Source organism: Talaromyces proteolyticus, assembly GCF_021365285.1.
Source record: "Talaromyces proteolyticus strain PMI_201 chromosome Unknown BGW36scaffold_3, whole genome shotgun sequence".
NCBI classification, from domain to species: Eukaryota; Fungi; Ascomycota; class Eurotiomycetes; order Eurotiales; family Trichocomaceae; genus Talaromyces; species Talaromyces proteolyticus.
The window spans coordinates 679,304-702,698 of record NW_025764279.1 but is presented as its reverse complement, the minus strand read 5'-3'; the positions used below and the strand labels follow the sequence as shown (position 1 = coordinate 702,698).

At 49.6% G+C, this 23,395-nt stretch overlaps 8 protein-coding genes across 8 annotated transcripts; 5 read left to right on the top strand and 3 right to left on the bottom strand.

Annotated features, from left to right (window-relative positions):
* Positions 1-1,374: 1,374 nt before the first annotated feature.
* Positions 1,375-2,754, top strand: BGW36DRAFT_355901 (uncharacterized protein; the record flags this gene model as incomplete). The annotated part of the gene is made up of 2 exons (XM_046213698.1): positions 1,375-1,446; positions 1,513-2,754. The coding sequence occupies 2 exons, from the start codon at positions 1,375-1,377 to the stop codon at positions 2,752-2,754; spliced, it is 1,314 nt and encodes a 437-aa protein (XP_046075121.1).
* A 217-nt stretch (positions 2,755-2,971) lies between these two features.
* BGW36DRAFT_355900 (putative isovaleryl-CoA dehydrogenase IvdA) lies at positions 2,972-4,532 on the bottom strand (the record flags this gene model as incomplete). The annotated part of the gene is made up of 6 exons (XM_046213697.1): positions 2,972-3,386; positions 3,428-3,705; positions 3,768-4,003; positions 4,050-4,144; positions 4,193-4,280; positions 4,346-4,532. The coding sequence occupies 6 exons, from the start codon at positions 4,530-4,532 to the stop codon at positions 2,972-2,974; spliced, it is 1,299 nt and encodes a 432-aa protein (XP_046075120.1).
* A 103-nt stretch (positions 4,533-4,635) lies between these two features.
* Positions 4,636-7,589, top strand: BGW36DRAFT_104486 (putative 3-methylcrotonyl-CoA carboxylase subunit alpha). Its single transcript, XM_046209186.1, has 4 exons — positions 4,636-4,997; positions 5,051-5,249; positions 5,312-5,409; positions 5,468-7,589. Exons 1-4 carry the CDS (start codon positions 4,849-4,851, stop codon positions 7,212-7,214), a joined length of 2,193 nt encoding a protein of 730 aa, XP_046075119.1. The 5' UTR covers positions 4,636-4,848; the 3' UTR covers positions 7,215-7,589.
* A 1,465-nt stretch (positions 7,590-9,054) lies between these two features.
* On the top strand, positions 9,055-10,286 carry BGW36DRAFT_289246 (putative D-arabinitol dehydrogenase ArbD; the record flags this gene model as incomplete). The annotated part of the gene is made up of 3 exons (XM_046210646.1): positions 9,055-9,493; positions 9,554-9,623; positions 9,680-10,286. The coding sequence occupies 3 exons, from the start codon at positions 9,055-9,057 to the stop codon at positions 10,284-10,286; spliced, it is 1,116 nt and encodes a 371-aa protein (XP_046075118.1).
* Positions 10,287-12,326: 2,040 nt separating this feature from the next.
* On the top strand, positions 12,327-13,987 carry BGW36DRAFT_424046 (uncharacterized protein; the record flags this gene model as incomplete). Its single annotated transcript, XM_046219914.1, has 4 exons — positions 12,327-12,435; positions 12,488-12,672; positions 12,726-13,242; positions 13,299-13,987. The coding sequence occupies 4 exons, from the start codon at positions 12,327-12,329 to the stop codon at positions 13,985-13,987; spliced, it is 1,500 nt and encodes a 499-aa protein (XP_046075117.1).
* Positions 13,988-14,042: 55 nt separating this feature from the next.
* Positions 14,043-15,304, bottom strand: BGW36DRAFT_104450 (uncharacterized protein). Its single transcript, XM_046209185.1, has one exon. The coding sequence runs from the start codon at positions 15,089-15,091 to the stop codon at positions 14,405-14,407; it is 687 nt and encodes a 228-aa protein (XP_046075116.1). The 5' UTR covers positions 15,092-15,304; the 3' UTR covers positions 14,043-14,404.
* Positions 15,305-16,702: 1,398 nt separating this feature from the next.
* BGW36DRAFT_104393 (uncharacterized protein) lies at positions 16,703-18,666 on the bottom strand. Its single transcript, XM_046209184.1, has 2 exons — positions 17,839-18,666; positions 16,703-17,780 (listed from the first exon to the last, which is right to left on the bottom strand). Exons 1-2 carry the CDS (start codon positions 18,431-18,433, stop codon positions 16,885-16,887), a joined length of 1,491 nt encoding a protein of 496 aa, XP_046075115.1. The 5' UTR covers positions 18,434-18,666; the 3' UTR covers positions 16,703-16,884.
* A 2,130-nt stretch (positions 18,667-20,796) lies between these two features.
* BGW36DRAFT_394558 (uncharacterized protein) lies at positions 20,797-23,009 on the top strand (the record flags this gene model as incomplete). Its single annotated transcript, XM_046217925.1, has 5 exons — positions 20,797-21,141; positions 21,162-21,382; positions 21,640-21,915; positions 21,974-22,227; positions 22,282-23,009. 5 exons carry the CDS (start codon positions 20,797-20,799, stop codon positions 23,007-23,009), a joined length of 1,824 nt encoding a protein of 607 aa, XP_046075114.1.
* Between the last annotated feature and the right edge of the window lie 386 nt (positions 23,010-23,395).

The window sequence follows — 23,395 nt, the reverse complement described above, 5'->3', positions numbered from 1 at the left end:
CACGAGTAGTCGGTCACTGGGGCGCCGCACACGCTTCACCTCTGGATTTCAATGCGCCGCTGATGTGGGAAATCGATAAAACGCCGATTATTCCGAAGTACTCACAATGAAGCATGGCTCTTCGACGAAGGCAAGTATCACCTCGGCCTGACGTATGTGAAATCGGAAAAATAATCGCCCAACAGCTCCAGTCCAAGGCCTATCATATATTTGATCAGAGGACCCTCTACCTCCTCGAGCCCGGATATGCGATAGTAACCCCGATCAAAGCAGATAACATGGTAGAACTCGCGACATCGCCGCAGACCGACCCGGTATCACAACCGCTTGCTCGGGCCGCAACCGGGAAGTTTGGTATAGGTCAATCAGAGTAATGCTAAAACATCATGGAATAAGCTAATATAATCAGTTGTTTAAATCCTACTATTGAAAAGCATTAAATGCATCAATTGATCAATATTAAACAATACAATAACTAGAGAGTCACGTTAAAAAAACGATGTCTAATATACTATAACACTTGGTATTGCTTTAGATATCACTAGTGAGGCATTATCATAATTAGAACAAAAATATTTCTTATTACTTGAAGATGCAAGGCCTGCAAATTGTATTCCTTGAAATACGTTAGGAAACCCTAAAGACTAAAATCATAGCGTGAGATCCTTTAGTAATCTATAAGAATGAGCGTGAGCAATATGACTTATTAAGACTTAATAAATATAGAGTCAAATCCAATAAGTAGATTGCTACTGAGATCTCCTTACAAAATTCCCCGCGAAGAATATTTCAACTATGTATTTTTAACTATTTTATGTTATCAATCCTCTAGAGTGCTATTCTGAAGTAATATATACTCTGCGGAATACACTCCTTTTCTAATTTATTATAGGTTTATGTCGCTGATATATTTTGACCAGATCATCCTTATTTCTAGTATCTGTCATCTCTTTGCGTTGGTGTGCTGCGAATTCAATCTCTTATTGTTGGTGTAATACTAAGTTCCTGCCTGAGACTTTCGGCATCCACGATCCGAACACTAAATTATCACGGCTGCATCCTGCACAAAGAATGCAGTCTCACTACCACCATCACCGCATCTAGCGCCGACTCAGTTCTTTTCCAAGGCGACAGCCCCCGACATCAATTGATATATCGAGCATTCCTTGCATCTAATCTGCTTCGGCAGCACATCGACACTGGGTGCGTGCCAACCCTAATTGCCCCCCCAAATCCTGGAACAAACTTTAATGACTTCATAGACGATATCAACTCCAGTGATCGACTCGCATCTTTTCACTGCATCTCAGCATTTTTTCGGCGATTCCATCATTTAACTACGAATCAAAGTGCATCCAAGAACTTCCTTTCGCAATGTCTGACGACGAATATTACGAGGACGATGATGATTGGTACTGGTATGAGGAAGACTGCATGGGCATCGGAGTAAGCCTTCAACCTAATTTCGGCTCTCAAGTATTTTTCAATCTAACGATCATTTTTTTGTATTAGGATGATCTAGCAGAGACTGCCGTACACTCCCCCATCATGGTCGAAGACCCATCCCTTGAAGTCGTCGATACATTCAGTGATTGGGAGTATTACTCAGACGACTATTACGATGACGACCCAACGATAATAAAAAAGACTCGAGCCGACCTTGATGGTCCGCGCAAGAAGAAAAGAAAACTTTCCGCTCTGGAAGATATCCCGAATCTATCCTTAGGTCCTACCATAGTCGATTCTGCAACAGATAGCGATTCCTTCAGAGGCGTTCTTTGGAAGTCATCTGCCACGGGGGAGGAGGTCACACTATATGAGCCCGGGAAAGGGGAGAAGGTTGCCTTACTAAGCGATTGGAGAGAAATTTTCAAAACGAAGCTTTATCGAAAGGACTGGTTTCAAAACGGCGATTACGCAGAGGAGAGCTCTTTCGCCGAGGACATACAGCAGCCTGACCATGTATTGCTCCGCGAATCTACACCGGAAGGCCGGGAAACACAAGCTGTCATTGGTGATGATGAACATGGCGGCACATATTCTCCGCCTCCATTGGTAATTGAAGACATGAACAAGTCAATCAACCGACGGAAGGGACAGGCCGTTAAACACGAGCTGGAAAAACCACAATCAAATCTCCGCAAGGTAATGGTCGTCGAGGATAGTGAAGAAGAACTGGCCGATGCCGACGACACCAGCTTGGAGCAACTCCACGCTGATTTTGGGGATGGAATGATGGTTATTGACAATAGAGAAGGAGAGCCGGACGATCTATCCAATCGCGCTGCCAATCCGGAAGATGTGGGAAATATGAACCAAGAAACGCAAAAAGATGAACCTTCCGCCCATGGTAGAGTATTAAGAGTCGAAGTACCCGCGTTATCTAAAATTTCAGCAACGAAAGCACCAGTTTCAACTACAAAACGCACGAAAGGCAAGTCCTCTCCTGTGACGGAAATAACAAATCCCAAACCAGCGAAAAGGATTCGAACGTCGCAGAACAACACCCTTATTCCAAGTCCCACTGACGATGGAGTCACTGACCGCAAGGTCGCTGGTCAAAAAAGAAAAAGCGCAGGTGATGTTGATAGTAATGACCAATCTGATAGAAAACGACGCTCAAGGCGAATAGTCTCTACGTCGTCAAATTCTTCTGTCAAGCTTTCGGAAGAAAACAAGCGTGATCAAAAACGGATCCGTGCAGCCTCTCCGAGTTCAACAAAAGGAAAACGCGGGAAGAAGAAGAATGCGTAATATTTCATTTCTTGTTTTAATGATTTTCATGATGCATAAGCATAGATAATAGCATATCGAGAGTAGGAAGGGCATCAATGTTCAGAAGTATTCGCGTAGTTCATGCAAACAGGCATCGAAATACATTGGACAATCTCATTATACAGTTTCATTTATATATGAATCCATCAGTGTCAGGGAAATTGAAGTGAAAGAAAATCTAGTCTATATACAGCCATCATGCATACTCCTTATTAAACGCCCGCCCAATAACCATCCTGCGAATCTCACTGGTTCCAGCGCCAATTTCATACAACTTGGCGTCTCTGAGTAACCTCCCAGCGGCAATCTCATTGATATAACCGTTTCCACCCATAAGCTGAATGGCATCCAGCGCGCATTCCGTCGCACGCTCAGCAGCATACAGGATTGCGCCTGCACAATCCTGGGTACGGATCACGGTGGAGCTAGTAGCAGATTCATCAATCTGTTTGGCGGTGAGATAGGTGTAGGCGCGGGAGGCGGCGAGTTTGGTGTACATGTCTGCGAGTTTGCCTTGGATGAGTTGGTTGTGAGCGATTGGGGTGTTGAATTGTTTGCGGGTATGGGTGTATGGAAGGACAAGGTCGAGGGCGGATTGCATGATGCTTTTACTGTCAGTTGTATGCTCTTGATCCCAAGGTTGAAGACATACCCAAGTGGTCCTGCACTCAATACAAGACGTTCCAAATCCAATCCCTCCATGAGTACCTTGACTCCGCGGTTGATTTCCCCAAGGAGATTCTCCTTAGGAACGAAAACATCTTCAAATACCAGTTCACCAGTATTTGATCCACGCATGCCGAGCTTATCGAGTTTGCGCGCGCAAGAGAAGCCCTTGAAATTCTTCTCGACGATAAATGCAGAGATTCCCTTGGATGCTTTCTCAGGCTCTGTTTTTGCGTAGACCACAATAAAGTCTGCGTCGGGACCCTGCATAGCGTGTCAGTCAGCTGCCATGCAGCTTCACAAAGTTTGTTGGTGTAATTACGAACATTGGTAATCCACATCTTTGTGCCGTTGAGCAGCCAGCCGCCGTCAACAGCGCTAGCAGTTGTTTTCATGCTAACGACGTCTGATCCTGCAGAATGCTCTGACATGGCGAGGGCGCCGATCTTTTCGCCAGATATCAATCCAGGGAGATACTTTGCTTTTTGTTCGGGAGAGGCATTCAATGACAGTTGATTCACACATAATTGCGAGTGGGCAGCATAGGATAGACCGATGCTTCCTGGAAGTAGTTAGCAGGTTATAATTGAATACTGATGTCTTCCCACCTGAGGCTCTGCTGATTTCCTCCAGAACGGTACAATGTGCCTGATAACCCATAGCCAATCCACCATACTCCTCGTCAGCCGTCACACCAAGAAAACTAGCAAGACATTAGCATGGCTATCTTCAACTCTATCATCCAACATACCCAGCTTCTCCGAGCTTCTGCCACATATCCGCCGGGAACTCATTCTGCCGATCTGTTTGTGCAGCGACCTCTTCAGATATTTCTCGCCCTGCAAATTTTCGACCCAGTTAGAGCAGAACACAGGGAGACTGTTGCGATCAATTAATGACTGACGTGTAAATTCCTGCACTCGCTCGCGCAGCTCTATCAAATCCTCATCAGTCGGCGGCACGAAGCCTTTGGGATGCTTCGTTGAATGAAGCCGACTCCGCACTGTGGGGCGGCTGCATAGAGCAGCTCCGCATGAGCCTCGGCCAAGGGCGATGTGTCGAACAATTGAGCGAGAAGAAGCAGAAAACATGGCGATGGGATGTGTGCGAGGAAGTGCTTAGAAGAGCAAAAGAAATTAATGAAGAAAGCGTTATTTAGAGAAAGCGCTCCCCGGATGTCTGCACAAGGAAATCGTGCAACCCCAGCCGCCCGCTTATACTCGGCAATCGTCGGTCAGCGTCGCTGTCAATTGGCACGCAGCTCGCTCTCTGTTTGTGCTTCTCTTCATTCTTTTCCCAAATAACTAGCCACGACTCTCCAACTCTTCTCTTCAAAAATTGTATATTCTCATGACATAACGACGCCAGCCCGCAGTCTCTCCGCAGCAACGCCTACGACGAGACACCATGATGCTACGCACGTCCCGCACGCTGGGGCCCATTGCGCTACTACGGGGGAAGCCATGCATGAGATCAGCATCGACGGCCGCCGCGTCTTCGAAGCAGTCTACAATTCTTGATTCTATCCTGATCGCCAATCGCGGCGAGATTGCTCTGTGAGCTAAGCTTCCTCTTTTTCTGTCACGAGTGCTAATCAATCGGGTATCAGTCGAGTCGGCCGCACAGCTGCACAGCACGGTATCAAGGTTACGACGCTCTACACAAATCCCGACAGCAAAGCGCAGCACGCGCTAAGTAGCCCATACGCCTTTAATTTGGGCGATACATCGGCATATCTAGATGGAGACAAAATCATAGAAATCGCCAAGCGCGAAGGCTGCCAAGGGGTTCACCCTGGATACGGTTTTGTTCGTGATAGCATGTGAAACAAAATGGCACGAACACGGTTACTGATAATCTTATTTTCTAGTTGAGCGAGAACTCAGAATTCGCACAGAAATGTACCAACGCAGGACTTGTTTTTATTGGCCCGCCATGGAAGGCGATCGAGGATATGGGTGATAAAAGGTAGGCGGAAACTTGGAGTCTTCCCTGGGCACTACGTTCTTACCGCTTATGTGTGAAGCCGATCCAAAGAAATTATGACCGCAGCTGGTGTCCCCTGTGTCCCCGGATACCATGGCACGAATCAGGACCCGCAATTTCTCGAAGCCGAAGCGGACAAGATGGAATACCCCGTCCTGATCAAGGCGGTTAAGGGTGGCGGTGGAAAGGGCATGCGAATTGTCCGATCTAAGGCAGAGTTCCAGGATCAATTGCGTTCGGCGAAGTTCGAGGCACAAAATTCGTTTGGCAACGATCACATGTTGGTGGAGAAATATATCACCACTCCCCGGCATATCGAAGTACAGGTTTTCGCAGATAAGCACGGCAACTGTGTTGCGCTAGGAGAGCGAGATTGCAGTATCCAGAGACGACACCAGAAGATCCTAGAGGAATCACCCGCACCGCATCTTCAGGATGAGATCCGGAAAGATATCTGGGAGAAAGCCAGGTCTGCAGCACTTGCGGTCGGCTACGAAGGAGCTGGAACGGTTGAGTTCATTTTCGACAACGATACTGACGAGTTCTACTTTATGGAAATGAACACGCGACTACAAGTCGAACACCCTGTGACGGAAATGGTCACTGGGCAAGACTTGGTTCATTGGCAGATTCTCGTCGCCGAGGGCGCGCCGCTTCCACTGACCCAAGAAGAGATTGAGGCTAAAATCGCAGTAAGCGGGCATGCGATTGAGGCCAGAATATATGCAGAGAACCCGGATCAGGGATTCATCCCTGACTCTGGGCGACTACTCCACGTGCGCACCCCAAGAGAGACGGACGACGTTCGTATCGACGCTGGGTTTGTGGCCGGGGACGAAGTATCTGCGCATTACGACCCAATGATTTCCAAATTGATTGTCCGAGGTGCCAATCGGGAGGAAGCACTGCGCAACCTCTCAATGGCATTGGCAGAGTATGAAGTTGCCGGGCCGATCACCAATATTGAATTTCTCAAAACGATATGCAAGAGCCCGGATTTCGTATCGGGGGCGGTCGAAACGGGATACATCGAAAAACATCGCGAGGAACTATTCGTCAGGGAGCCTGCTGGAGACGAAGTATTAGCACAGATTGGATTGGCGAGTCTGATAAACAGCTCAGACCCGAAGGTCTCTGGCTCATCACTCGGATTCAGCCCTAGTTACCAGCAGCGACAGTTCGTGTTCACCGAGCTGGTTTCGTCCGCTCCTGGAGCCACCAATCCCACTCACGAGGTGCAAGTTTTGCAGCTCGGCAATGGTAAGTTCGACGTGACGGTCAACGGGCGCACATTCGAGCAGGTGAGCAGCCAAAACGACAGGGCGTCGCGACGCATCACGTCTTTCTTCCCCCAGACGCGACTCGACACGACGGTGGTGCAAGACGAAGAGCTCATCGTGGCCTTCCAGCGTGGACAACAGTACCGATTCTCAGTGCCACGCAGCAAATGGATGGAAAAGGCGCTGGGAATCCAGGACGCCGCTAACAGCGTGCTGGCGCCGATGCCATGTAAAATCCTGAGCGTGGAGGTGCAGGAGGGGCAGGTGGTGGAGAAGGATCAACCGCTGGTGGTAATCGAAAGCATGAAGATGGAGACGGTGATCCGCAGCCCGCAGGATGGGACGATTTCGCGAGTCGTGCACCGAAAGGGAGTAAGTTCTTTCTTATCTTTTCTTATTTGTTATGTTCGATGCCACTGCATCATTACCCCATCCGTCCCCAGTATAACTGGAGAGAGTAACGTCATGACGCCATTCTTTGACTATTTTGACTTTGTAAAAATTTAATTGATGAGGCCCCGCAAATTATGCTTTGGGCGGGTTTCTAGGTGGCTTCTAGGCGGCTTCTTAGCGCGTTCGATGGAAGCTTGATGGGCCTGGCTAACAAAGCGTGCAGGACCAATGCAAGAGTGGTACGCCCCTAGTCGAATTTGCCGAGACATAATATTTATTTGTTTGTTTATTTATTCATTTATTACTATACCTATTCGCTATCTATGGGCTGGACGAGGCGTGGGTAATGTGCATTGTTGGGGGATTCTTTCTTTATTGTTCTAGCTGGTCAGCTGACTGCCGACTGCGCTTACCAATAGTTCAAAACTCGAATGTTAGCTACCCGTAGAGCTTGCTGCCAGAGGAAAATGATAAATAATAAAAATTGATAATCAGTCTGCTAGTACGGAGCACTTATTACTAGTACAATTGACAGCTCTAATCCTAGTGCAGCTCAACTCCACGCTGGAGAGAAAAAAATAAAATAAAAACTGCCGACGTGTCACTACTCTGCGGTATGACTAATTGTGCAATAATCAATTGATCAATTGATATTAGTGAAACGTAAGCTGTGCTTCTGGAACGCGCAATAAGACTAGGATGTAGCCGTATTATTCAAACAATGCCAAACATGATAGTAGCGAGCTCCTCGGCAAGCCACAAAGCCAAACAGGTCACGAGGTCACTTGTCAATGGACCTAATTTCAAGCCAATTTACAAGCGAATTGCTGAATAAAAAACCAAGGTTAAGAACAGTGTGACGGGTTACTGCACAGACAGATGCACAGAACAGCGGTGAGTCTGGGGTATATTAAGCATCAGAATAATGCTGAACTGTAATACTTGCGCGTCGCTATTATTAAGGAGCAGGCGTGCTACACTGTCAGACTTAAGTGAGATGGGCAGATCACCGGATCGCCGCCCCCGAGCGTTGGCGCAATGCGGCTAGTCACAGCCTATGGGAAATTTTCGCCTGGTCATGCGGACCCGATCAATGCGGTAATCCAGAGCAGGCCACTGAGCAGGTCACTAGGAGCTGGCCGATCGGCAACAGAGAGCCAACCATCGCGCGCGGCGGCTCACGCGGGGGTAGCCCTGGCCCTCCATAAACAACCATTCTTATAAGCGCTGTTCCAGGGGCGTGGATGGTGGAGGCCGCCCCGTTGGCTGTCCACGTCCCTAGATATAGTGGGCTGGGAACTGTGAGTTGGCGGTCCGACTGGCTGCCTGCAGTGGGGACGCTGGGGGCGTGTACCGATCCATCGAGGCGGGCCCCGCTTGGTCTGGGCCCGCCAACTGCCACTGCTAAGCTCACGCACCACTTATTATTAGTAGTATTGCTGTATTAGTATCCGGAGCTATGGCGGCTGTGAATGCAATACGAATAGCAGCATGCTCGTCGAGAGTCGGGACTCTGCAATTGGGTAACAGCAGACTGGATAAATGTAGAGACACCAGATAGAGCTGCATTGCAGTGTAATTATCGTGCACTGGCAAAGGCAATGCCTGCATTCATTGTTCCTGCGGTGCTGCATTCCTCACCCCTGGTAATCCGCGGCGACACTTGGCGTGTGGACACAGCAAGCTATCAGATTTGTCGACCCAGGATCGCCTCGACAAAAAAATTTTAAAAAAATCTAATATTAATAGTAGCCTGCAAGCTCAGACCTTTTTTTTGCCATCCGTCGGAAATTCTCCGCTTAAAAAGCAGTACAGTAATCATTAATTGTCTGCAAACCGTCCCTATTTATTGCTGGACCCGCCCCCGTCTTTCCTCTCTTTCCTTTTCGCATCTTCTTGTCTCACACACTCCCTCTCGCACTCTCCTCTCATCATCGCATCCCTTTCACACGCCATGGCCAGCTTCTTCAAGCCCGCCGCTGCTCGCCAGGCGCTCCGCGCCGCCAGCCAGGTCGCTCGCCCAGCTGTCCGACCTGTCCGACCTTCCCTCACAATCAACACCCGGGCGCTGTCCACCACCGCCCGCCTGCAGAAAGACGAGGACCCCAAGAAACGCTTAACAACAGATACTCCCCAGGGCGCCTCTGGGGCCCACGAAGGTGCTTTTGCTCGTACCGATGACAGCGTGGTTATCGAGTATCCCGCCGACGAGGAGATGCCTCGCTCCCCGGTCGTTCAGGGCCGCGGTGGCATGCATTTCAAGCGCACCCTAGCCTCGTTCTCGCTCGAGAACAGGGTCAGTGTCGTGACTGGAGGTGCTCGTGGCCTCGGTCTTGTCATGGGCCAGGCATTGGTGGCTTCTGGCTCTGACCTGGCCATTGTCGATTTGAACAGTGTGTCCTCTACAAATTAGTGTTTGATTTGTCATGAACCAGCTGCTGACTCAATTACAGAGGAGGAGGCTGAGGACCAGGCTAAGAAGCTTGTCGCTCAATTCAAAGAGGAGAATCCCGGCCTGGAAGAGTAAGTTGCCTTTTTTCTAATCAATCTTCTTTGGGACGAAAGCTAATCTCTACCAGGCTTCCTAGAGTTACCGCGCACTACGCCGACGTGTCCGACCCCGACTCGGTCAACAATGTGCTCGCCGATATCATCGCACAACATGGCAAAATCGACCACCTGGTCACCTCGGCTGGATTCACCGAAAACTTCGACGCCATCTCCTACCCATACGACCGCATCAAGAAGCTGTGGGGAGTCAATGTGGACGGAACCTATCTTTTCGCCACCGGCATTGCCAAGCACTTGATGGAGCGCAATGCTCCTGGAAGCATTGTCATGATCGGCAGCATGTCTGGCGCCATCGTCAATGTTCCCCAGCCCCAGGCCCCGTACAACGCCGCCAAGGCCGCAGTCCGGCACTTGGCCGCTTCGCTCGCTGTCGAGTGGGCGGGCGCCAACATCCGCGTCAACTGCATTAGCCCGGGTTACATGCTGACTGCCCTGACGAAGAAGATCTTAGACGAGAACCCCGAATTGAACAAGAAGTGGACGTCGCTCATCCCTCAAGGCAAGATGGGCACGCCAGAAGACCTGATGGGTGCCGTCACTTTCCTGCTCAGTGACGCATCGCGTTATATCACCGGTGCCGATCTCCGCGTTGACGGTGGATACACTGTCACCTAAGCTGCCGCCCAAAAACAAGGAAAAAAGCTTTGAATTGTTTGTGTGTCGCTTTGTCAAGCATGTCAACTTTGATTTTTTGATCTGTTGTTTTCATATGTTTCGGCTCAGGTTATAGACGGTGTATTCGACTAGAGCGGTCTTTTGCATTCGTTGTGCATGATATTTGCCTTTGTTATATTATTATTATTATTACCATTACTGCCTGTCTTGGGAGCTACCGGATAGTTGTTTATTAGAGGTTGCGACTGATACCCGAACTAATATGATCACCGTTGCCCGCACGGCGATACTTTACTGATTCTTTATTCACACGGATAATACTCGGCTTTTGCAAGTCCAAACGGGCCGACGCTGCCCGGTTACTGGAGGTGTGCTGACTCCTTAGTATGAGCTATGAAATATAATCCCATTTCAATAATGCGCAGTTCCATACATGGACAGATCCTGTGCTGGACTAGAATATTCGGTCGGTGCTGGCCGATGCCGACACAAGGACGGGTTACGCAGCTTGGGGGGCCGATCAAAAGCAAAGGAATAGAAGAAAGTAATATTATTATGATTTAATTTCGTGCGAGCCGCGATAGCATGTTTTTTTTTTTTTTTTTTGGCGGGAGGTGAGCGGAAGACGGATCCTGTCATCTGCGTCTCATCGGCAAGCGCGGCCCTTGTATTTAAAATAAATCTTGTTATAGTTGTTGTATTATTGCTGTGATCCCGGCGGCTTGAATCGGCTTGCTTTTTCGACCTGCGACCAGGGGGTGCTGCCACTTCCCACTAACCTCCCTGATCATAGCGCAGTACTGTACGGTTTCGCATATGAATAATCGTGCTTATCGGCCATAGATCTTATAGGGCTATCGTGTAGATCGTATCAATCAATACATCCATATGATACGACGCATGGTGTGCCGGCATCAATTGACCAGCTATTGGGCCGGCGCATTCGGGGTCGGCGCCCTGTGGGATAGCGAGGAAGGTCAACTGACCATGAGGGTAAACAATCCTCTTCGAGCGGTGAAACAGCATCAATTCGATTCGATCCGGGCTGGGCTGGGCTGAGCTGGTCGTGCTGGCAAGTGGGGGCGGCTGTCTTCAGATAGGATGGATACTCGCAGCTGCTTTCTTTCTGTCGTGACCTTCTTGCCCATCTAACTGGCTTCATTCCCAACCCGTCGCACCATAACTAATTTCATACGTGGCATGCCGTTTACACCTTATTCGTCTTTATCCTCGACGTTGGCCAACAGCCCAGCCCATCTCAAGCTTGACCTGACCTGACTTGACCTGCATCTGTGCGGCTCACTCGCGGTCAGACTCCCAACGCCTTTTGAATCTTGATTGAAATCCAAATCCAAATCCAAATCCAAATCCAAATCCACACGAACCAGGAAAAAGGCACAGAAAAAGAAAAAGAAAAGCAAAACGATCGTCCGGCCCGTCCCCGCCGACTCTCCCGCCCAGTCAGCAACGAGGATAATCTGGATAATACGATGTTCATCATGACGAGACGTGTCTGACTCGGAGCTTCAGACCGCCTGTCGACGTCAACATCAACCCAACATTAAGAAGGGCAAGGTTTATCGCCTGTGTCACCCTCTGGTGTTTGTGCTATTGCTCTTCCACCCCTTTCTTCGTGCTCCGCTTGAGTGGGCTGTGTTTGTTGTGATCCTTTATCGACGGATAATATTCTGATTGCTGCTGTTCCCCACAGCTTGACCCCGGAATTCTCCAGATCCTGCTTTCAGCTCCACGGTGGCTGCCTGCATATCCTATGTAAGGACCGCTTACATCATTTGCTGGGGTCTCCCTCTCTCTCTCTCGCCAGCTACTTGCACGTTGACACAGACATGATCCAACAACCATCCCTTTCTTCGAAGCACATCCGCTCAACCCAGCTTTGACTGTTTCAAAGTACACCAGCAGGCAGACAGATACCACTCAGCACGACGGGTGACTCTGAACCATGTAGTGTCATTGAACATAATCCTACTTATTACTACAACCCAAGTGCGTCAGCTCTGGGCTGTCGTATTGGCTGCAATGAATCAAAGAATCCCTGCCGGCGTGGTCACTGCCACTGATAAGCTGACCACAGGGCTCGAGAAGGCTGGTGCTGTGAGCGTGGATGACATTGCTCACCTATGGAAGGGTACCTGACTACCCCATCAATTATGCACAAAAAGCAAAGCTAATAGATACAGTGTACACCACGCAAAGCTCCAAAATCCAAGATCGTGTCGTGCGTAGACTGGAGAATCTCTTCTGGAGGATCTGGGGTAATCCCGAGCTGCTGAAGAGGGTATCAGGCGTGACTTTGGCGACGCTGTTTATGGAAATCCATGAAGACAGCACATTTCACACCAAATCACCGGATACGCTTTCAAAGGTGTGTATATCAAAACCGATCCTATATGTCTCGAACTAATGCATCACCGAAAGACTACTGAATCGCGATCCAACGACACGACTCAAGTCACAATACTAACCATCACCCACGAACGTAACACGGCTAAACCAGCACCAAAGAAGGACGCCAAATCCCCTCTCCCACCTATCCTCAAGAACTCAAATGGAGGGAAGAAAAGTCAACCACCTAGCGAACCATCATCTTACAAAACAGCCCGTATCATAATCCCGGACCAGCCAAGCCAGCGGCCGACAAATAGTAAGAGTCCTGCGACGGCAGCAACCGTAACTGCGACAACAACAGCATCTTCAAATGTTGACAGCACCAATACAGCCCAAAAGCAGGGCCGTAAGAAACCCACTTTTATTGCAAACACCTCGGCCTCGTCCAGACGTCGAGGCGTACTCATAAGACGAAAGTCCACGCAGACGTCTCCGCTGACTTCTCCGGCGATCGAGCCTGAAGACGAGGCTCTGCTCGAGCTGAAAATCGCACCAAAGCAAGCCATAATCGAGGAATTGACAGAGGAGGCACTGTCCCACGCAAAGGGTAGGTCATCTAGCTGACTGATTTTCCATGTTCGTCGGTATACTGACCATGTCAAGTGCCTGAACCCGAACCTGAGGCCCTCTGGCAATCACTATCATATCTGAAACTCGGTGGCGACGACATCATATCCACACAATCTTCAAAACAGCCTTCTCTCGCAGCATCTCTCTCCACAAGCCCGCCACCCACAAACTTCTACGCCAGCAGCGTGCACCGACATCGCAGTCTAGATGAAAATAACAACCCCAATCCTGCACCCACTTCCCAACAACAAAATACCGTCCAATCATCTTCAAACGACGACGAAACAGATCCAACATCGCTCGTGGACCGGGATTTCCGCACACATTTCGTCGAGCGCCGCAGACGCCAGGAATCCGTCTTCAGCGCATCTTCACTCACCTCAAATCTGAGCTCGTCGCACGTCAAAGACCTCATCAACCAACCCACAATTGCTGCTGCTGCTGAAACAAGCCCGCGCCGCCCATCCCGCAGTTTATCGCCGACGACCACGAGACATGTTGTCCTGCCGAAACATGGGAGTATGACCAGTCCAACAATCTCGGTAGCCTCCTCTGTAGCGATCGGTGGTGGATCGACGCAGCAAGCGGGGAAAGATGTTCTGCCGTATGCGTCGACGTCAATAACGACATCGCAAAAGACTACCAGCGGCGTTTTCTCTGTGTCAAAACAGTCACCAGGGCAGGTTGGAGAGCGGTTGAGCAGTCTGATGAAGTCCAAATAGACGGCTAGAGATTCCTTTTAAGAGAAATTTCCGAGAGGAAATAGTATCCCCACTACTTGAAAGTTCAGGTTTGTTTGTATATTAATACTACAGCTGGACCATAGTTTAGGTGTTACTTTTATGATAACGACCAATGACATTCGAACACCATTTATTCAAATAATTATATCCCAATTAATGAATGCGAGATAAGGCATTACATGCCAACGCCGACACAACGCCAAGTATTATGCAGTAGTAAAGACTAACATGAAACCACCAGAACGGCGCACAGCTATGAAGCTATTGAGCAAAGATAAAAATGATGCAAAGAAAAGGCTGCAGATCCAACGGCACCAGCGTTTCTGCATCTCTTCCCCCATTCTCCCGCTTTCAGCCACTATCGTGGTATCAATAGATGACGATGGTGTGGACGGCTTATTGAGGAGGATATTGAGGAGGAGGGGGTTGAAGTGGTGGCTGAGGTTCGTAAATCTTGTCACTCTCAAATGGCTCCGGCGCCGTGGCCTTGCCCTTCCACCATCTCAAACCACACCAAGTAGCCGAGATAGCCCAGAGCAAGAGATTCGTCAGATCCACCCAAACCGCATGCTTCATGCGCGTGATACCCGAATCACCCTCTGGGTTTTCACCAATGTACATTTTCCCGAAAATACCGAATAACGTCAACCACAGAATGCAGATGATGCCCTCCCAGACAAACGACGGGAGATGCGTGGCATGGATCCTGGCGAAGGAACGGGATTTCATGCAGCATGGCAACAGCAAGTAGATCGTCGCTGTGATGGTGGCGATGCTCGCAGTGATTTCGGCATACACCCATTTCGAGTCGGCGTGCACTTTCTTCTCGTGCGCGTGGTGGATGTCGACGCCGTATAGACCAATGACGGTAAGCCCCATGACGAATTGGAAGAAGCGGAGGATAGTGTCGAGAAGAAATATGCTGGCTGGTCGGTCACCGGGCCCGCGCAGCATTTGGCCTGGTGTGGATTGCATCTCGCGATTACCGTTGTTGTACCAGCCGTCGTGCTGGCCGCCGCCGTTCCTGCGCTTTTTGGCTTGTTTAACACCAAATCCAAGGAGTTTGAAGACGAAGAAAAACATTTTGTGGATGAAATGAGTATGTGCGTTAGGAGAGTTGTTCGAGGAGGACTAGGGTGTAACAGTTAAGAGCGCGCTGCGCCTCTTTATGAATGGAGAGTATGACTGCAAATGACTGTTGAGGGCCACAAGAATGGCAGTTCTGCTTGCTAATGAAAGAATTATGTGGCTTGTGTATGACTCAGGTGGATGATGGCAAGATGAAGATCCAAAGAAGTTGGCAGCTATTCAATAGGCCAAGGACTAATTCAGATGGACAATAGAGAAAGGAATATGAATCAATAGAAAGGAAACAATGGTAGAACAATAGTGATTGACTGATGACTGATTGAAGACAAAGCCCTGATGGACGGACGTACCAGTCTTATATTAATCGTGTCCAAGTCTTAAAATATGACTTTCGCGTCTCACCCACGCCTGAAACAAGAGATCAAGAATCTTCAGGTCTCTGAACTGTGTCAGAAAGGATCAATGCCGCCAAACTTCCTAATTCATGTGTGCCTTTTTTAGATGCCGCGTGTGTACATCCCCAGTCTCGATGTCCAGGAAGAGGACGTCTCGGTTTCAAGACACGCCTAGTGATGGGTCAACGGTCATTTGCTCGACTGTAGCCGCCGCACAGTTGGTGTCCACGACAAAGGTAAATATAGCCCAGGAGGCAAGAGGCCATCGTGTCTTGACCATGATGCAAGACAGGAAACAGCGAATCGAGGCGACGGACTGCTGCCACTGACGGAGTGTGGAGAAACAGAACTTGTCGCTGCAGAACCAACCGATGCACTGATCAGCAGCGCAGGTCAAGCATACCCGTGCAAGGAGCGTCATCCAGTGAAAGAAGAAGAAGCGGAGGAAGATGGCTGCGGGACGTAGCCTTGGGTTAAGCGCCGACGTCATTTTAGCAGCGATCAGTGACGGCCCATTGATTGGCTGTCGCGACTCGAAGTATACTCGTCTCAAACGTCGTACGATTGAGAAAGATGTCTATTAATACTCTGCTCGCGTAGAGCATAGAGTATCTGCTGGTGCGAGCCATTGGTTGGCTATCGTTGTTTTGCATGGTAAATGTTAGTTATACTCTGGTTCTACATCTTGTCGCTGAAAGTAGCACACAATTAGGTCTCGACAGTACCCCAGTCCCTACTCCTCCTACTAAGTAACCACTACTGTCGAACGAAAATTTTTGTTTCAATTTGTTCATTGTACGTTGTTTATATGGACAGTATAGATAGTAGTATCCTTGGCAGTTCAGGAGCTATCCAGGCCTGAAGAACCTGCCCCGAGTACCACTGCATGGCGTAAATAGGTACACCCAACAGAGAATCCAACTACGCAGACAGTAAATGTCAGATAACCTGGAGTCACCACATGGTATCCAATATTTCAGTATTCCGAAATCCCACCGAAGAAGAAAAAAATCACACCCGACCGCCATTACTTCCTTCTCATGCTCAAAAATAAGAACAAGTCTGGTACGGGACTGACACCATGATGCTGACTGCCCTCGATCAGCTGACGCTATGCTGATGCTTTATGTAAGGAAGAAAAGAAAATCGTGAAAAAAATTTGGAGAGGCGATTGTGAAAGAGAAAAGGCGAAAATTCGATACCCAAGAAAAACGATGCCACCGAAACATAAATGATGAGAAAATGAACCTGATAGATAGAAATGTCTCTATATCGTTGACCAGCATGTCTTGAAGATCGGTCTACTCCGCACCCACATTCCTGGGCGTGCTGGGTTTGGAAAGAGACAGCTGGAAGTACATGGGCAGTAAGTCTATCTACTCGGCAGATTCCTCAGGCTGGCCGATTCATGCCTCTGCTACCACCTGTGCCTTCGGGTAGAATTGGCTCTGCAAGAGGAGGCGGTCGACCCGCGTTCGATGTAACAGTCGGTGGTCGGTTTACATTCTGTTGCGGAGGAGCAGGGGCAGTCATCGGGGGAACATCATCATCATATCCATTTAGGTAATCATCAGGATGCGGCGAATCCATGTGATGATGATCAGAGTGGTGGTGATGAGTCGGTTGTTGAGCATTCGGATGCTTTGCTGAATTCTTCGTTGCCTTCTTATTCTTTCGTCCCTTCATTTTCGCTTTTTCGAGAAGACGTCTTTTCTCAGCCAAACGGCGGCGCTCCTTCCGGTCTTTGATCTCATACTGTCGAATAAGTGCTCTGGGAGGTTCGCCAAATATGGTTTCATACTCGCAAAACTCACAAATCCACAGGTCTTCCGGACTCGGTGGATTGTGAGCGTTGGCATAATGCTGTTGGATTTTGCGGCGGCGAGCTGCAAGAGCATAGATGCTATCCCGAGACCGTCTAGGCCTTTGACCTGGATTATGAGAGGGAGTACCGGTACCAGGGACTGATTGTTGTTGGCTAGTGACAGCACCCATATGAGGACTGGTTTGTGTGCCTTGAGTAGCAAAGTCGCGCGAGTTCGGTGTTGTTGCTGGCATGGAGGGATTTGGAATGCGTTGATGAGACAGCGGATAGGGATTCGGAGGATGCAAAGCGATGTTTTTGGAGCTATCCGACTCGCACGTAAAGGTAAATTGAGTTTTGGTAGGAGACGTCTTACTAGCTTGTTGTTCAAGCAAGCTGACATTGTTTCCCCCTTTTGTTGAAGGCGAAAGAGCGGCCGCGTTTGCGATTGCTGTGGAAATGATGCCCTGGTCTGACTTCTCACCTGGTCGATTGTCAGTGAAAAAAGTCTTCACGAAGGTTAATCAAACTGTGGTATTTACCTGTCCCTTGGTGCGAGGATGATAGAAGATCCCTGCGACTACTACCAGGTCGTCCACCAAGCCAAGCGTTCTGAGAATGAACAGGAAGGGAATTACGGATGCCAATAGCGCGTGGTGCGTGACGTCCGTAGCGACCACGTCCTGGCCCAGATATACCATTTCCAACACTCGAGGTAGCAGGACTACCAGAACCATAGTATGTACCAGCCCCAGAATCAGCCAAGGTCGCGGGCGACCCCGTGGTAGACCCAGATATCCCCGCAGTAGCATGCTCTGAAGTAAGACTGGAATGATGACTGTTCAAAGTTCCAGAAGTGGGGATCTTTCGCTTCTTCTTGTTGTTGGTGTTTTCAAACGCATCGTAACCGTCAGCACCACCAGGAGATGACTGGGTCATTAGTTGCACCTGCCCATTTGGAACAGGAGTTGAAGGTGATAGTGATGATCCTCGGAAGCCAGCACTACGGCGGACTACGACGGGACTCCCTTCATCACCACTCTCTACCTCGGAGATGCCATTCTCGTATGGATGTCGTTGATCTCTGTCAGGGCTATTATCATGCCTGTAAGAGTTCACGGAGTGTTGCTGTTGCATGTACACTTTGTTATCACGAGATTCCTCATGCTCCGGATAGGAGCCATAAAAAAGTTGAGAGACAGGTGGTGCAGGAGGGAACAGAATAGTTCCTGCAGCGTCTGGGGATAGCCGAGACCGCAATGGACGTTTCGGTAGAGGTCGAATCAGGCGGTCAGGGTAGACAGGAGACGGTGTATCCGGCGAGGCAGCATATGTTCCACCTAGGCGAAATCAATTAGCAGGCCTTTCGTATATCATCCCAATGCATTGACCACGTAGCAAACTTCAAACAAAAAGTCGTGCAAAGCGCAATCTGACAATCTAGTAGAAGAATATAACGTCAGGAGCGAGTAAGAGAAGACGTACTCATTGTGGCAGCCATATTGCCCGTTGACACACAACCTATCTCCCAACACCAATGGTTGCCACGAAATTGCGAAATTTGCTGGTCTTCCTTTCTTTATTCAAATATATCCGGTTCCTTCGTTTCTTCGAGAAAAAAAAGAGTCTTGTCAAGCTCGAAGGTCACGTCAAAATACTATCCAAACTGAGACGTATGATATCAGCGACGTTCACGGCAGCGAACAGGCCCAAATTGCTAGAATGAGGGGTGGAGCGAAGGCCAGGCAAAGGAGCAGCCAGGTAAAACGTAGGCAACAATGAGGATTTGAGAGACATCTTGGTGAAGATATCTAGGTGCAACTCACACAGGCAGGCAAATTATCCAACGACCTTCCACGAAGACTTTTAAGGAGACGACAAATCACGAAAAGACGAAAGCACGCTGGAGAGGCGGCTGACGCAACCCGACGAGCCGAAATGGACAGACAAAAACACACAGTCCAGAAGGGGAATACAGATGAGGGGATCTTCCGGGTCGTGAACGAGGCAGGGTAGCAGGAGGGAATGGGGAGAGACTCTGAAGTGAAGTCACTACACATTAGACAGTAGTATTAGTGATTGCTGGGACCGTGGCGGCCACTCGGGTATGCCGCGCTAATCCCAGATTAGCCGAAGCTCCCCCGGCGCTCAGGGATGCCCGCAGTGCCAGCACAGCGCCAGATGACGTTGATTATTAATGACTATACTCGATCCTCGATGCTCTAGAAATACGTGCCATTCCTGCCGTGGCGTGCTTAGCATAGCATTAGATATCTATCATCTATCATCTATCATTTATCTGCGGCTCGCTCGGGCGGGGGGAACCCGGAAATACTTCTTTACCCCCTGTTTCTGTTCAGAGGTCCTGAGGGGATTGATATTGCTAGCCTAGTTTACAACTCTCCAGTCCTATCACTGACGTGTGTTTCCTGACAAGGCTGTAAGCTATCCAGACACCTAAGGGGAACCTAGACCTGTTCCTGGCCGTGCCTGAAGCTCTTAGAGGAACCGTAGTGAATCTGTGCAGGCTACGCTCTATGCTCGTTTGGAAACGCCCTGGGGGTTCCCACTTTCTAGTCCCACGAGCTCGGGTTATACCATTGCTATCCACCATCTTGTAATATGCCAGTATAAACTGTCCTTCCAAGGAGCGTGACAATGTGCATGCCAGCAGAGGTCCAAATCGACAAAACGTCAAGGCGGTGTAGCGGATCACGCACGATGCGAGCAGAACAGCTAAGTAACGGTCACGACCGACGAGGAGCTAGATTTAAGTAAGTGTGTGAGATAACTGTACACAATGCGTCCATGTTGTTGGGACTCTCCGGCTGTTGTGAGCGTGGTCTGTCTCGTCAGCGAAGGAGGTTGGGGAGGCAAAAGCCCACCAGAGCAGGCGTCAGGATGATGCGAGGAGCACCGCTTCCAACCACAATGCCTTTTTGGAGGATATCGGTGATAAACAATAGCTCGAGAGCAGCGACAACAGGGACGCATGGGTGGCCGTTCTGGCTCCGGGAGGCTGCTCAATGCTTTCTTTGGGTGTTTCGAGCGGGGAAGGCACTGCTACTACGCGAAGAACGGGCAGCGATCCGGCGAACGCGAGCAAAACCCCAAGGGCGGCCAGCCATCCCGTCCCGTCTTCTTTTCCCCCCATCCCAGGTCAACTCTAGTCTTTCGCCCTCGCTCAATTCTCGCTCTCCCCACCAAATCCACCTCCAGCACCCAGACTATGTAGTTTCGCTGCCTGCTGCCAGACGACCTCCTTGGAACCGGCATCAACACTGCCCGACCTCTTGCAATTGTCTGATCAAATTTTCCCATCGGCCATTGGCCGAGCCCCAGAGCGCTCAAGTTCTACTGTCCTTCGTCCAGCGCGTGCGAAACAGCTTTGCTGTTAGTGTTTTGAGATCACTTCCTCAGCTGTCTTCCGAACGCTGGATCTTCTACTCAGAAGCCTCCTTCTACTGGACCCCCTCCCATTGCACGATTGAATCGTGACCATGTCCCCTCGTCGATCCTCTCGAGCTCGCACCACACAACCGTCACCCGCCCTCCTCCAGCACACAAACTCCAACAGCTCATCAGGAAACTCCCTCGGTCGTGGCGAACGAAGTACTCGCTCGAATCATAAATTATCGTCACCCCAGGGTTCCCAGTCCCTCGACGAGTCGGACGGCAAACCCGATCTCCCACAAACGCGCCAGCGCCAACATGCACAAGATGATGACAGCGACGACCTCCCCAAAGGTAACGAAGACGCTGATGCCGACGACGATGAGAACGAGGAGGAAGAAATAACGAGGTGCCTGTGTGGGCAGCAGGAGTATCCAGGACTCCCCCCTCTCGTCAAGAGGCCGTCTCTCAGCAAGGCAACCCAGTGGGAGGCAAGGAAAGCTCTAAGATAGCGACGACAGAGTCCGATCCTCTAAGCGATGAGATAGGAAGCATGTTCATTCAATGCGATTCATGCAAAGTATGGCAGCATGGCGGTTGTGTTGGTATAATGGACGAGGCTATGAGCCCCGATGAGTATTTTTGCGAGCAGTGTCGCAAAGATCTTCACAAGATCACCAGTGAGCCGAATGGGTAAGTCAGCAATGATTTATACAAATTGAACCACACATACGCTCTGCACGAGCTTCACATTTAGCTCGCAGATGACCACACTGCTTCCCCCCTCACTGGCATCCTACCCCCACCGCCATCTGACCTTTTGGTCCCAACGGCACAGTAATTTTACTTGTCCCAATCTCCCGCGATATCTCCTTCTATTATTTTCTTGCTTTAGATCTGTCATGGCTTAAATTTGCTATTATGTGGGAAAAACGCTTACGCTATCTTAGCCAATTTTCATCCCAATACCTACCCGTTGCGCCCGTTGCCAGCCCCCGGTCGCCGTCACGAGAATCTTCGAGGGATACATCGCGCCCAGCCCGTGACTCAAAGTCTCGCCAGAGCGATAATCCTAAACGCCGTTCTACAATGAATAGTCGGGATGCCGCTTACGACGAAGAGGAGCTCCTTCGACGGGCTATAGAAGAAAGTAAGGAGGAGACCAGGATGAGCAATGACGAGACAGGCTCTCGGAGAACAAAACGAAGTCGAAGCGACAGTGAAGCGTAAGTTGCGCATTACCTGTTACAATAAAAAATGTTTGACTGACTTCATCGTCCTTAGTCACAAAGAAGGTGTTAAGCGTCCCCGAACGAGCTCACAGTCACCCTCCGGTTTGTCAAATAGCAACCCCGCTTCACAACCAGTGTCTGAAGACGAGGAAAAGGCAAGGTTAAACGGTGCAAATAGACCTAAGAGAGCCCCTCCTGCTCGCAACCAACGAGATAAGGAGACAAAAGAGCCAGAAGAGCAGGAAACAGAGCGTCCAGAAACCGCCACCCGAAGGAAATCTCGATCAGAGAAGAGAAAAGGAGATGGTAAGAACAATCTTCATTAAAATTTATTGGTCACTTCTAACGGTGATGGTATAGAATCCGACCATGAAATCGAAGCATCACCCACAAAACCTCCTGCGTCGGTCCCCGTACCGAACGAGCCTGAGCCCTCAGAAACAGCTCCAGAAACCCCAATCCAACCCGCCGAGCCAGTGCCTCCTCCACGTCAATCAATACGAAAATCCGGTCGCCCTCCAGCCCGTCGAGGAGGTCGAGTAGGACGTAATCAATACACACGAGACCGTGACACTAATGGGGATAGTATCAACTCGCCAAACTCACCTCACGGGGGGCAATATCGTGATAATGGCCGAGATTCGCCCAATATGGGGGGGCCCAACGGAATCCATGCTAATGGCACAGAGACCGGAAAGGCCGGGAAAGCTCGTCATTTAAACCCTCATCGTACGTCAATGAATGAGATGAAGAGACGAGTTGCTGCCATTCTCGACTTCATCTCACGCATGCAGGTCGAGATGGCTGCGAGCGGGGAGACAGTGACCCCACCAGACGGCAATGGGAGTGGGAACGAGAACAGCTCTCGCACAGCCTTGGTGAAGGGGGTTCAGGAGCAATTGGGCAATCTGCTCAGCATGAACGGCGAAGGCGCATCCACAGACGGCTCCACCGCTTCGGTAACTGACGGCGAGGTGGCAGGAAAGGAGCGAGACTTCAAGGACCTCAGCAGCGTCGAGATGATGGACGTACTCACTCGACATTTACTGAAATGGCAGCAAGAGTACGGAAAGTATGGCGAGAAATAGATCCTCCCTACCATACTTACACTGTGTCTCCTTCTAATTATACCCGGCCTATTTAATTCGTCACGTGTCATATAAATGGTGTAGTTTTGGAGTTCTTCTCTGTGTTTTATTTCTGATCTCATTTCCACACCTGATCGATACCCAGGTACCGGTGTTGCTAGGCGGTTTTCCTCTTTTTTTAGCATGTCGTTTTACCTTCTACCTTGATTGCTCTTCATCATACTCCTCGCTCTGCATGTGTGCGTTTTTTTTATTGGTTATGGGGTGTTTTGATATCGTGTACTACTACTATATACCTGACTATGGAAATAAGTCCATAGAAATGCGTCAATTGCATGATTACCTAGCTTTGGGCCCCTTTTCAATGGCGGGAGATGGATACTGTT